Source organism: Suncus etruscus, chromosome 11 (assembly GCF_024139225.1).
Source record: "Suncus etruscus isolate mSunEtr1 chromosome 11, mSunEtr1.pri.cur, whole genome shotgun sequence".
Lineage (NCBI taxonomy): Eukaryota > Metazoa > Chordata > Mammalia > Eulipotyphla > Soricidae > Suncus > Suncus etruscus.
In genome coordinates, this window is record NC_064858.1 from 11,378,649 (window position 1) to 11,391,992 (window position 13,344).

Below are 13,344 nucleotides of genomic sequence, written 5' to 3' on the forward strand. Positions count from 1 at the left end.
TGTGTCTGCATGTGCACATGCAGGCGGTATGGGCCACAGAATGTGATGAAGTCACTTCCAAGCAGCTGGATGAGGTGGAAGGAAGATTGTCAAGGGACAGGAGGGGACCCGGGACCAGGGTCTGTTGGCAGTCAGGTGCTGTCTGTTCCCAGGTAGATGTCGCAGTCATCCACTCTGGTCATCCACTCTGGGCCATCCATGACCTCAACATGAACACAGATTCCCTGGGCCAGAGCTGCGATCACAGTCTCTTATTGGGGGGACCTGGGCCATGAGTTCAACTTACAGTGCTCGCCTCCTCCTACCCTTGCTCTCAGCCAGAAACCCATCCTTCATTCCAGAGTGTCCAAATCTAATCTTGCCAAATGCACTTGTGTCTCAGGGCCTGCCTTAATGTATGCTTTTAATATGTTTTTATGGATTTTCCAATACCATGAACAGAGAGAAAGGCAGAGAATAAACACCACATGCTGCCGCTAAGTGCAGGTCAGATGATGCGTACGGAGGGGAATTTATCGCTGACATGTGTGGAGGAGGAGGGAGAGGAGGAGAAACAGTGCTCATAAAAACAGTGCTGAGGCAGATGAGAGAACCTGCTGTGGCGAAACTCAGCTCAGGGCCATGACACAGAGTGATGGCCATTGAAAACACTGGGGGGCAGCAACAGGAGCTATTCCGAGGCTTTGCTGGGCTACCCTGAGACTAAGGAATCAGATCCCAAGCCTGCACTGGTTCAGATGGTTTTCCGGACCTATCAGAACATACCCCACTGGCTCTGCCAGGTTCAGCCCATCTCAAGGGTGCTGGGCTTCCTGCCCTCCTGCACATGAACATGGCCCTGGAGTCTCCACCACCACCACCACCATCATCATCATCATCATCATCACCATTTTCACTATCACCATGGTCCCTGCCTGTGCATTCTTCATGCAGGGCCATTTGCAGAGGCAGATCTGCCTTCCTTTGACATCCATGCCAAGGGCTCCACAGTGGGCACCCTCATGAGACACACACAGCTGCAGGGGCTATGCCAAGGAGGCCAGGGAAAGGGATCTCGGAACAGCGGTGTCTCAGCAGTGCTGCCACCAAATGCTGCCACTGTGGGTTCCTGCATGCATCACAGAAGCACCTCCTAGGGTATCATCGCCCTAAGAGCTGAAAACATCAAGGCAGATTAATTTCCTATCAGAGAGCAACAGGCACCCCTCAAACCTCCGAAGGAAGGAGAAATCAAACAGGCCAATTAGTAGGGAAAAGACGATGGAACTGCCAAAACACGCGTCCAATTACTCAGGCCCAGATCAAAAAGAAAATAGTAATAAAGAAAACAGTAATAAATGCTTCATAAAGAAAATAGTAATGATTCTTGCAGAGTGACATGGAGACCAGAAATGCAAATGTGGACAAAAGTCAGTAGGAAAAAAGAGGAGCGAGGAAGAAGGAAGAGAAGCAAAAGACAAGGGTGGCAAATATCAGCAAGATGAAGTGAAACAGAAATGGCAGCAGTCAGGAGCAAAGGACCCCAAGTTTTCTTTCAGCTCCCACAGAGTCCTGAGTAAGAAGCCTGGTGGAAGCTACCTGAAGAGGATCTCTGGCCGGTGGGCCACTGAGAGGAGTCACTTTGTACTCCTCCCAGGAAGGACCTTGCACAGGCACTGCTGAGACCTTCAGCCATGTGGCCTGCTACATGACACGTTTAGACAGTGAGGCCAAGCAGGATGAGAAGTCCAGCTCTCTTGCGCTCGCTGTATCCACAGTCCTTACTGTGCTCCATCTAAATCACTCACTATAGCACAGCATTTATCCCGTGGAACTCCTTGTTACTTTCCCTTTTTATATATATATAAACCAGCTTATAAATTGTCATAATGATTCATGGAGATTGACTTGGGCCTTGTTGATATCACATTTACCTGACTTGATGACATGAGAATGTCCTTCTCAGAGGGAAGATCTCTTGCACTGTTGGGGTATAACACAGACTGTTGGACAATATTTTCCTAAACTTCTGATAGAGGGAACTGCAGTCTTGTTCCGCACAGTGCAAGCTGCCCTGTGTGCTGATTGTCCCCTGCTGAATTCTAGGGCCACATCAGGGCCCCACAGCCCTGCCCCAGCCTGCCAACTGCAGGGTTTCCCAGAAGATCATAGCTATGTTCACGGCCCACTCAAACACCACATCAAAACTCATTAGGGAGGCTGGAGTGATAGCACAGCAAGGAGGGTACTTGCCTTGCATGCGGCTGGCCTGGGTTTAATTCCTGGCACACCATAGGATACCCCCAAGCTCGTCAGGGCCAAAAGTAAGCCCTGAGCACCACCAAGTGTGGCCTCAAAACCAAATCAAAACAACATCAACAACAAACCCTTTGATCTTGAATCATCCAAAATTCAGTCTGGCCCCATTTAAAAGAGCTGTAAATAATAAGACACATGGTTTCAAATGTTCTCAATGAATATCCAACTTCCTATTTCCTGCTATCTCAGATAACTGAGAGGCAGAGTCATACCCCATACGCACATTACCTAATAACCCATCTCCTATTCCAGCTGCAGTGATGAACACTGTGAGAACCCCTGGAGAAACCCTCATCTTCTGTGACAGGGGAGCGTGTCTCCTACAAGGTCATTAAATAGACTCATAACTTGCTTGCTCTTAAAGCCCTGGAATGGGTCCCTGATGCCCACATGCTGTATTAACCAAAAGAGAGTTTCTCTGCAGACGCTGGAGAATGCTGAGAACAGGATGAGGATTCCCCACCTTCCTTCGGGAAATGAAGCCAGGCATGGAGACCTCAGCAGAGGGAGGAGCATTTGGGCATAGGCAGAACATATACTCACAGAACACCACTGCAAAGGAAATGTCAGGGAATGGAGGAGACAGAGATACTGGGTGTGCAGTGCGGACTCGACTATGGCTGTCCCGTGGGTCTAGTCCGGCTTGCTATGTTGCTCTTCTCCTTGTCGTGGCTGGTTTCTGCAATCTAGTCACTGCCTGGCCTCAGATGAGTCCTCTTTTGTCTCAAGGCCTGTGAGTTCAAGGGCATGCAGAGCGACAGTGGACAGGAACTGGATAAACCTCTACCTCTCCTGCCCCACACTAGGGCCCTTACCCACCTCTGCAGAGACCCTGGGCCAGAACTGACCATCTCCATAATGGGGTGAGGAAGATCCTGGTCCACCTGCCATCTCCCTTGGCTGCAGGACAGAGCAATCCTCACACACACACACACACACACACACACACACACACACACACACACACACACACACACACACACACACACTGCATTGCACTTTTCCCCAATTTCACTACTTCAAATAATGTGACAGGCTCCCCTTCGCCATTCTGTTGAGGGTGCCCATTAGCTCTTCCACAACCTGTCCTTCTGACTCCAGTTTCAATTCTACTCTTCTCTCCTGGAGATTTTCGAGGTTTCTTATTTGTAGATGGAGGCCGGCCGGGACGACCCCTTTTTCTTTTTCCTTTGCCCTCTGTTTCTTCAAGTTCACTCCTAGCATCCAAATGGGCAGTAGTTTCATTAGTTGAATCCCCACAGCTAATATATGGTTGTACTGTTGAGCAAGGAAGGTTCTGACATGAAAGATGGTTAATAAGTGATGATGTAACACTGGTAACTCTGAAGTAATCATTGCTGGAGAGGTCTTTCCACAATGGAGCAAAAGAATTAAGTGTGGTACAATTCAAACCTTCAAAAATAACCTCAATGGCAATCCTTGTATACTGCTGATCCGAGTTCAGTTCCCAGCACCCATATGGTCTCCATACCCATCAGACTCAGGGACCAGCTACCAGACATCAACACACACATATGCACCACATATTCTGTATACCACACACATTATCACCATATATTACAACACATACAGCACCTGCAAATACACTTTGAAGTATCATGATTCACATGCTACCCACATGCCACAGGGCTACCAAACACAGACCCTCCAGAGCTGACACGCATCCTTTCAAAGAGTTTAATACATACTTAAAAATGGACGTGTGTATGTTACACAGTTAGAGAACATGACATGAGCACTGAGAGATAAGTGAAGAGAAATCTCTGTAGAGCTTTCCTTTTCAGTAAAATGGTTTCATGCGTAGAAAAATCACCCTAAGCCAACTTGAGCCAAGGGAGTGAGAAATGGAAAAACGCAGGAGAAAAGGGGTGGGAAGGGACAGAGGCCCAAGCAGCTGTGTGGTGGAAATGGGGAAGATAGACCCGCTTCTCTCGGCATTGAAGGCGGCTCACGATCCCTCCAGGAGCTCTGGGGAATTTAAGGCCATTATTCTAAAGTGCTCCGGGTCACATCGACACAATCTCAGCACATGGGGGGCTCCGGCAGGGACCGTCATGCGCAGCGCTGAGAGGCCTGGGTGGGAGCCGGCAAGTCAGGCACGAGTGTGGCTTCTGACAGGCCACATCACATCACATCATGGGAGATCCCAGCCCGTGTGTGCTGTGTGGGGGTGCGGGAGGGTCTGGTAGGAAACCCAGCAAGAAAGCCCCCGAGAGTACATAGTAGACAAGACAGGGCAGAAGGACAGAGTCCGACTTCTGCTCTGAGACGCACAGGTAGGGACGGGATCCTCTCTTTGGGTGCTCATGTCCGACTGTGCACCTGGCACCCCAGGAAAGGGACTGGGCCTCGTGACCGGCCTGACCAGTAGACCCCCTAGCCACACATGCCTACCACCAGGTGTCCTGCCGGCCTGTCCCCCCTTCCTTCCCCAGGACCAGTAGCCGCTTGCAAATATTGCTCTACTGATTGTGGCTATTGCGAGTGAGAAGACAGTGGATTGGAGAGTCAGATCTTAAGAACAGTTATAAAAGTGCTGAAGGTCTCAAAAGGAGTAACATGTAAACGTCAGCACACGTGGCCAAGGATAGGAGCTGAGCTCAGAATCGCTGTGTCTTCCCCAGCAGCATGCTGGGAACCGGCTGTCTGCCCCCTGCCCCCCAAGACACCCGGAACTCGCTCCAAGCAGCTCAGTAATGTCTCCTGTGGCTCATGCAACCACCGTATTTACAGTTTTGGTCTAGGAAGAAGATTCGGTTTGGATCCAGGAACGCTCGGTGTTCAGGCCCGGGCCAGGCTGGGCTGGTCAGATCTGTGTCTGCAGCACATGTGTTGGGGGTGTGTAGGGGGGCGGTGCTGGCGAGGGCTTGATGCCGTGAGCCCGCATGTAGGCCAGAAACTGCTCCGGGATCTCGGCCAGCACGTCCTTGGCCAGCCGTGCCATGCTGAGGATGTGGTTTCCACTCCGATCCATGTAGTCCCGGAAAGGCACAAACTGAAAGAAAGGAGCTGGTCAGAGACTCTCCAACTGTGCTGCTCCCCACCCACAGGCCTGTCGCCACCTTCAACCATCCTCAGTGGCATGATCTGTGGGGTACCAGGCTCAATATTGCAGGCCAGACGTTGGTGCCCTATCCCACCTAGGGGACATGCTGCCAAGGGGAGTGAACACACAGTTAATACCTACTTCACAACTCTCATGTCTAATAAACACATTTCATGTCTAATGCAACCACCTCACTTCATGTTTAGTGCACACACTTCATGTTTAGTGCACATACCTCATGACTAATGCACATACCTTATGTCTACTATACATACTTCATACTAACACACACCACTTCATGCTAATACACACTACTTCATGCCTATGCAGAGAAGCGTGCCCCAGCCAGGTGAACACATGTGGGTCTCCCAATGGTCTTAGGACCCTGCAGATAGTTCCTGATACTGGCCAGAGACACAGACCAGAGTTTCATGTGGCCAAGGGATCTGTGGCCACATGAGACAACCCTGAGTAGACAAGGAGAGTCATAGGGGTGATGTGACAGGGAAGGGGGTCTGTGAGATGAGAAGATTAGCCCATGTGCGATCCCCTTGTGCTGTGACAGCACTGGGGGGCTGAAATGTACCCCTGCCATTCCCACCCCAGCAGGGCACAAAAGGTCCAGAAGCCGACTCACGGGGCTCAGTCACTCTCTTCCCAGGACAAGTTTTCACTCTTCTAGCATCTGTTTTCCTTCCCACTCATTCTCAAGATACGTTTGACTGACAGGCTCTTTGTACCCTCATGCAATGAGTCACAGGCCCAAGAAATAGTCAGATTATTACACCACCTTATTGTGCCACAGTATTGTTTGAGCTATGCTGATGCAATATTATAGCACACTCTTCCTTGCTGTCTTGGGGTCTTGAGGTCACACCCAGATATGTTCAGAGCTCACTCCTGGTAGGCTATTAGATTACACCTTGTTTCACAAAACAAAGGTCATCCCTGTTTTCTTTGTATCTGTTTTTCTTTTAAACTTGATTGATTGATTGATTGATTGGTTGGTTGGTTTGGGGGCCACACCCAGCAGCACTCAGGGGTCACTCAGAAATCGCCCCTGGAAGGCTGGGGGGGTGGGGTGCATATGGGATGCTGAGAATCAAACCGGGTCCCTCCCAGGTCAGCTGCGTGCAAGGCAAACGCCCTACTGCCGTGCTATCTCTCCGACCCCTCTGTGTTTTTACAATTTGGGTTTACGCCCAAAACAGAGATTGTCTTATCTGTAAACATAGGTGAAACTGGCTCAGAATAGCCTGAGTGTACTCAGTAAAAAACTACAGTTTTGACAGGCATCTAGCTCTCCATATGAGACAGAAGATTGCCATGGTTTGGGTTATTTCATGTGCGACCCTGCATTAGACATGTTCACCTGGGGTTGGAAATACCATATATGGGGTGATTTTACAGTGTCCTTGGAAATACCATACATGGGGCGATTTTACAGTGGGCTCAGGAGATCATATGTGGTCCTAGGTATGGAACCCCAGTCAGATGTGTCCAGGACCCAAAACATAATTTCATGTGTGAAATTCAAATTCTGTCAAACCTAGAGATTCTGAAGTGGAGCTGTCCCCTTTCAGCAAACAACCACACACCCCAGAAATGTACTTCTGGAAGACTAGAGATGACCCAGACCCCATGGCAGCCTCACCTGTACAATGTCCCTCTCGGCAAACTTCCCTCTGGACGACACCCGGACATCATCACCGTCCAACTCCACCATGGCTGGGAAACATGAGAGGACAGTGACCGGGGGCTGGGTCGGGTCCAGACATCAGCCACTCCCCTCCACATCACAAGACCTGAAACCTGCCCAAGGAGCCTCCTGGGGGACCAGGACATGGCCAGACACAGGCAAAGGGTCTGGATCAATCTACAGCTCTGTCCGCCCCAGTTGAGGGTATGTGGGCTAGGCTGGGACCCCTGAAGGGCTCGAGAACCAAGAGCCTCCCTGTGTGCCTCTCTCTCTCTCTCTCTCTCTCTCTCTCTCTCTCTCACTCACTCCACCCCTCTGCCTCTCTCTCTCCCTCCCCCCACCTCTCTCTCTCTCTCTGCCTCTCTCTCTCTCTGTCGTTTTGACTCTCTGCCTCTGTCTCTGAGTTGCTCTGTCTGTCTGTTTCTTGTCTCTATGTCTCTCTGTCTCTATTTCTCCATCTCTGTTGCACTCTTTCTGTCTTCCTGGAGAATGCACCAGCTCACTGGGTGGACTGTGTGTCCTCCAAGGGGAACTAGCTGGGCCCCAGGTTGGGCTGGCATGCCCCTGCAGCTCTGTCTGAGTGAAGACAGCCCCCCCAGGGTCCCCGTGCAGGGAGGGCGAGATGTGGGCACCCATGTTGGCACCCTGAGAGCAGCCCTCACTCACCATCAAACTCCGCAGGTCCCACACCCACAATGATGATGGACATGGGTAACTTGGAGGCCTGCAAAGAGACACAGAGACAGAGACACATTAAGAGGGCAAGAGAGACAGTGAGAGAGGGTCAGTGTACAGGGACTGTGGGTTTGGAGATGGGCTGAATCCCCACCATGCCTGCAGAAGCTCATGCCCATGCAGATAACATAGTGTTGCTCTGGTACAGGACTCCAGACCCAAGGAAGCTGGGAAAGACCTGCCCTCAGCTGGTCACTCCCTACCCCGGGCCCTGGCTGCTGATGGATCAGTCTAAGTGGAAGCCCATAGCCTCTTCAGACATACTTACTGTCCCCAATAGGTGCCTGCACACAAGGCTACGGAGTGAGGGCATCATATCCACACAGCTGCATGAGGTACTGACCCTGTCTGACCTGCCACCAACTGTATACGTATAGAACAGCAAGTGATTCTTGTTTCTACCATCCAGAACCTCCTCCCCCTGCACCAGCTTCCCGGGGTTGACAGGAGAGTGACACAGGGCACTGCTGCAAGGATAGGGGGGACACAAGGAACATGGAAAGAGGGAAGGACATATATGGGTGACCTTCTGGGATAGAAGTCTGAGCATGTTCAGGTGTGTGACCAGGAAAGGTGTGTGATCCTGGTCAGGAGTGAGTCGGGGCAGGTGTGTGACTAGGACAGACTCGGAAGTTGCGGCCCATGAGCTGGCCATGCCTCGGCCTGTGAGTGGCAGACAGGGGACTATTTAGCAATGCTGACTCTGTCACAATCCTCTCCCAGACCGGGACTCACATTCACGATGGATTCCTTGGTCTGTGCCATGTCCGAGATGACGCCGTCTGTGACGATGAGGAGCACGAAGTACTGGGAGCCATCCTTGACAGAGGCCGCATACCTGGCCACGTGGTTGATGACAGGTGCGAAGTTGGTGGGGCCGTAGAGCTGCACGGCGCGCAGGCTGCGGTAATAGGCCTCCAACACGCCCGCGATGCCCGCACAATATGGATTCTGTGGGTTTCCGTTCTGCAACGCAGCCATCTCCGTGTCACGGGTGGCCAGCAGAGCAGCACAGGGCCCCAGGGGAACCACTTACACCCACATGCGTGCTCATACTCATAGTCATGCTTTCAGTCAGTCATGCTCTAGTCATGTTCACACTCACGATCATACACAGTTAATGCGCATACTCGCATTCAATTATGCTCATACTCTCATTCATACCCAGTTATGTTCAGTCAAGTTTGCTTGGGCCGAGCATGGCCAGAAGAGCCAAGAAGGCCTGGAGGCAGAGAGGTGTGAGCTCAAATGTGTGAGCAGAAGGGGTGGAAGGCCTGATCCCCAGTTAGCACAGTAATGAGCTCCCTCAACCTTTCTCTGGGCACTGGCTCCTCGGCTGCAAGAGGAACTTTCTGATCTCTTGCCTCTGAGAGAGTTTAGCTCCTGAGACTGGTAGGGGTAGGGGGCATCCCTCAGCTTCCCTGGGGGTGAGGGTGAGGGACATAAAAGCAAAAACCAAGAGAGAGCAAGGACTCAGCGGCTGCTGCAGACGTTACTGGCCACAGAACTGCCTAAAAGCCTCTAGAAGCACATCTGTTAGCAGGGCATTAGGCAGGCAGGGATCAATGTAGCCTTGCTGGGCCCATGAACAGAGGTTGGGGAAACTAAGCACTGTGGAAACACACAGACAAGGAAGCTTGCCTCAGCTGTGGATGGGACCCTGTGACTGCTTAACGCTGGGCTCAACAAAGATCCTTCTAGACACTGCCTGAAACCTTCTCCGTTTACAGGGGACTCTGCAAAAGCAGGGAGAGGTGGAGTAGCCTCTTATCCTCTCTACTACTCCCCCCTGAGGCCCAGTCTGTTTCCATCTGCCCTGGGCTGGCCCTGGTGTGGGGTTCAGTACAAGAGACCCAGCTTCGGAGCTCAACAGTGGGGGTGTCTGATACCAGCCAGGAAATCCCAAACCGTCAGCAGAGAATGGCAGTGTGAGGTCCAGGGGTGAGGCTGCTTCAACAGCTGGGTGGGCAGGGAGAAGAGAGGTTACTGCTGGGAGCTAGACCCCCAGGATGAGCTGTCTGGGACCTGGGGAAGAGCAGGACCTGTCCAGAACCTCTAACTAACCCCACAGGACTCACCCTGGCACAAATGAGGCAGAGACACAATAGAGATGATGAAGAGATGCAACAGGAAGATGCCAGGCTCAGGCCCTGACAGCAAGCACTTCCATCCCCATTCATAACCCCCACCAGTCCCATGTGCCTTACCAGAGCGAACTCGTGGGAGATCCTCCCATCGGGGGGCAGCTTGGCCCCAAATCCCAGTGCAGGAAACATCTTGTCGCTGTCGTAGTCCTGCACGATCTCACCCACGGCCTTCAGCGCCATGCCGTAGGCATTGAGCTGGTAGGGGTTCATGTAATGCAGCGAAGTGGGCTGTGCGGGGTTCCCTGGGGGACATGCATACATCACCCCTTTCTGCCCACCCACCGAGGTCCATGTCCACCTGGCACAGTCACTGCTTGTGCACAAGGTGGCACCCAGAGATAAGCAAAGTGGCCAAGTGGCTGCTCCTATCTACTTCAGGAGGACAAAGGCAGTTGCCACCCTTGCTGTGAGCCACCGTCAGACCCTGGCTCAGGCTATCTGGGCTTTAGGGACTTTAAGGTCCTCCAAGGCTGTGATGGCACATGGACAGGAAGTACTGAGCCATCACCCAGCACCGTCATTCGAGGGAGAAGGAACCAGTGACATTCTGGTTCAGGTCAATACAGCTGAGTGGTGAGTCTGCAGACACCTAGCTCAGTACCAGGGATCAGAGCAAGTTCCACCCACGATCAACCTGTCCCATGCCCGGGCTTCCTGAGGACAGGGAGGGCTCTGGAGTGGAGCAGTTCTGCCACATGCCAACATTGGTGAGACCCTTCTGGTTCCAAAACTTCCCCCAGGATCCCCCAGATGAGGGGATTGTGGGGTTTGAACTTTCTAGTCCAACTCTTCATTTAGGTAAGAGGAGGGATAGAGTAGGCGCTCACTCTGACCCCCACCCCAAGTCCAATTATTTTTCGAAGTGTGGAAAATGTGAGGTAAGCTCTGAGCAATGTAAGCACCACAACAATTTGAAAAAACATAAATATAACAAAAAAAAAAAAGAAATAATGTCTATGCTTTTAGGAGCATGTGATCACTAATTTCAAGGGATCATCTCTTTGGGACAAAGTTACTCAAATAGATCGGAAGGGGCATTGAATTTTTATCCTGAAAATATGGGCAATGAAAGATTTGCACAAAAAGAATCCTGAGAGAATCCTCTGAACTCATCTGATGTCACTGTCACCAAGAGAGGCCTAAAGAACTTGGTAAGCCAGTTGAGTTAGGGACCTGCACTACTGAAAGCCACAGACTCCTGAGAACAGAAGAGATCTATGATGTAAGACATGAGCAGATAGACGCGAGAAGATCTCAGAGCTGGCACAGACTGAGGAGAGGGGGACGGGGTAGTCACTAGATCTGATGTCTTCCTCCAGCTGCATTTAAAGAAGACTTGCTTCTGCCCACAGTGCTATAAACCAACATCACATCCATAAAGACTCAGAAAGGTGGCACCAAGCGACAATAATCGCACCTTGCACAAGCTTGACCAAAACTACAGATATTTCACTGAATCTTGCAGCCTTTTCTCTACGAGACTACTTCATAATAGTAAAAAAGGAAAGGAAGTTTATAGGACTTTGACATGGAAATAAAATGTCTGGAGTTCATGGAAGTGAATGCATATTTTCACAGAGTCGCTGACACATTTTATCAAGAGGTAACCACAGTACTTACCGTTGGATGCGGTGAAATCAATGGCCACTGTGAAATTAATTTGTGTTCTGGAATAAAGGTAAACAAGAACAGTCTGTGAGGGAGCGAACTCTGATTTCCGGAACCCCTCTCATGCTCACTGGCAAATGTGCCAGAAGGATTCAGATATGAGGATCTTTACTGAAGCACACAGCTGACCTGCTGCACATGGTTCCACTGACCTTATACCCATAGTTTCTCTGGCTGGCACACACATGCTATCCCCCCACCCTTGCTGCAATGGTTGCTGGCACATTTCAGGGAAGATATTGATGGGCCTTGGCAAGAGGATCTGTCTCCTACCAGTGGTCATAGTGCCTGGATCCAGAAGCCCAGCTTTCCTCTCCCCTCTGCTCCCATGGAGCACTATTGTTTAGGGCTCTCTCTTCTGTGCAGCTGTGCCTTCCCTGCTGGCCTCCAGACATACTTCAATCATGACCAGAAACTGGAATAGGCAGAGCATTAGAACAGACTGAGCAGTCTTGAGTTCTCCCAGAGAAGGAAGGCCGGTGGGGACAAGCTCACTGTCCCCCATGCAGGGAGCAGGTGGGGATCCCTGCGGCAGCATCTCTCAGGGCCCTAATGGAGATCTGCAGCCTCTAGATGAGGTCTGATTCTCACTAGAATGGGTCCTGCCCCTCCACCAGGCCCTGCTGCCCTCTCTGCTGAGACATGGGGGAGTGTGGGGTACGAGACAGCCCACCTCATCCAATGAGGTCAGCAGGGTTAGCCTGTCCTCCCCCAAATCTGGCCTGTCCTCCTTTCACTCCCCCACACAGCTTCTCCTGCCTTGTCCTCCTGGTCACTGAGGTGAGCGCAGGGCAGAGAGCCAAGGCCTCTTCCCACCCGACAGCTACATGCACTGCTGAGAAACACCCATGAGTTTTTTGTTCAAGAAACTCCACACCTTCTCCTGGTTGGCCGTGGCCCTGTGCTTCATCTCAGGGATGATGATATCGATTTTACTGAGTCAAGACACAGCTCCGGGGTCTGACACGTCTCTGGTGTTTGCACTCAGCTGAGGTCTGCACAGAGCTATGAATTCTGCACATAGCTCTCTGGGGTGTACATTCAGCTCTGAGGTTTGCACACAGCTCCGAGGTCTGCACACAGCCCTTGGGTTTGCACTCAGCTCCGAGGTCTGCACACAGCTCTGGGGTTTGCACTCAGCACTAAAGTCTGCACACGGCTCTGAGGTTTGCATTCAGCTCTCAGGTCTACATTCAGCTCTCAGGTCTGCAAACAGCCTTGTTATGGACAGGTCTCCCCGCAAAGAGACTTTTCCCCCACACACACAGGTCAGAGCGTGACTCGAGTTCCGAGAGCAGCATGATCCTGCTCTGCTCGACCAAAAATGTCGACAAAATGAGATTTTCATTTTCACAGAATATTTGCATAAAAATTGAATTCTGGCTGATTTAGAAGCAACTGCTTGTGAGCAGAATTCATAACCCTTCCGGTGCAGCAAGACCAAGGACAATGTCCAGAAGTCACAGATAGTCAAAGTAATATTTTTGTCCAAGTACAAGCTGAAGCACAGGCCAGGGAGATCTCCCAGGGAGGCCATAAGAGAAGGCACTGAAGCTCACCCAAACAACTCTGCTCTGAGTTGGGAATTGCCCGCTCACTTCCAGCTGCATGATTCTACCGCTGATCAGATTTTCATCTTTTTTTTGCACAGTTATTTGTGTGAGATCTCACAAGAAAACTGACATTTTACAGTGCAGTCCCTTTCTTTCTGAGGCTTTGATCACAGCAGG

General features: G+C 51.2%; 1 protein-coding gene across 1 annotated transcript in view; it reads right to left on the reverse strand.

Annotated features, from left to right (window-relative positions):
* Positions 1-3,982: 3,982 nt before the first annotated feature.
* Positions 3,983-13,344, reverse strand: part of CPNE8 (copine 8) — a 45,568-nt gene continuing 36,206 nt past the window's right edge. The window contains exons 14-19 of the mRNA XM_049783962.1: positions 11,567-11,613; positions 10,007-10,188; positions 8,535-8,765; positions 7,731-7,788; positions 7,020-7,093; positions 3,983-5,314 (exon numbers count right to left, since the gene is read on the reverse strand). Of these exons, the coding sequence (XP_049639919.1) occupies positions 5,126-5,314; positions 7,020-7,093; positions 7,731-7,788; positions 8,535-8,765; positions 10,007-10,188; positions 11,567-11,613 (781 nt within the window). The 3' untranslated portion in view covers positions 3,983-5,125. The remainder of the gene's footprint in view (positions 5,315-7,019; positions 7,094-7,730; positions 7,789-8,534; positions 8,766-10,006; positions 10,189-11,566; positions 11,614-13,344) is intronic.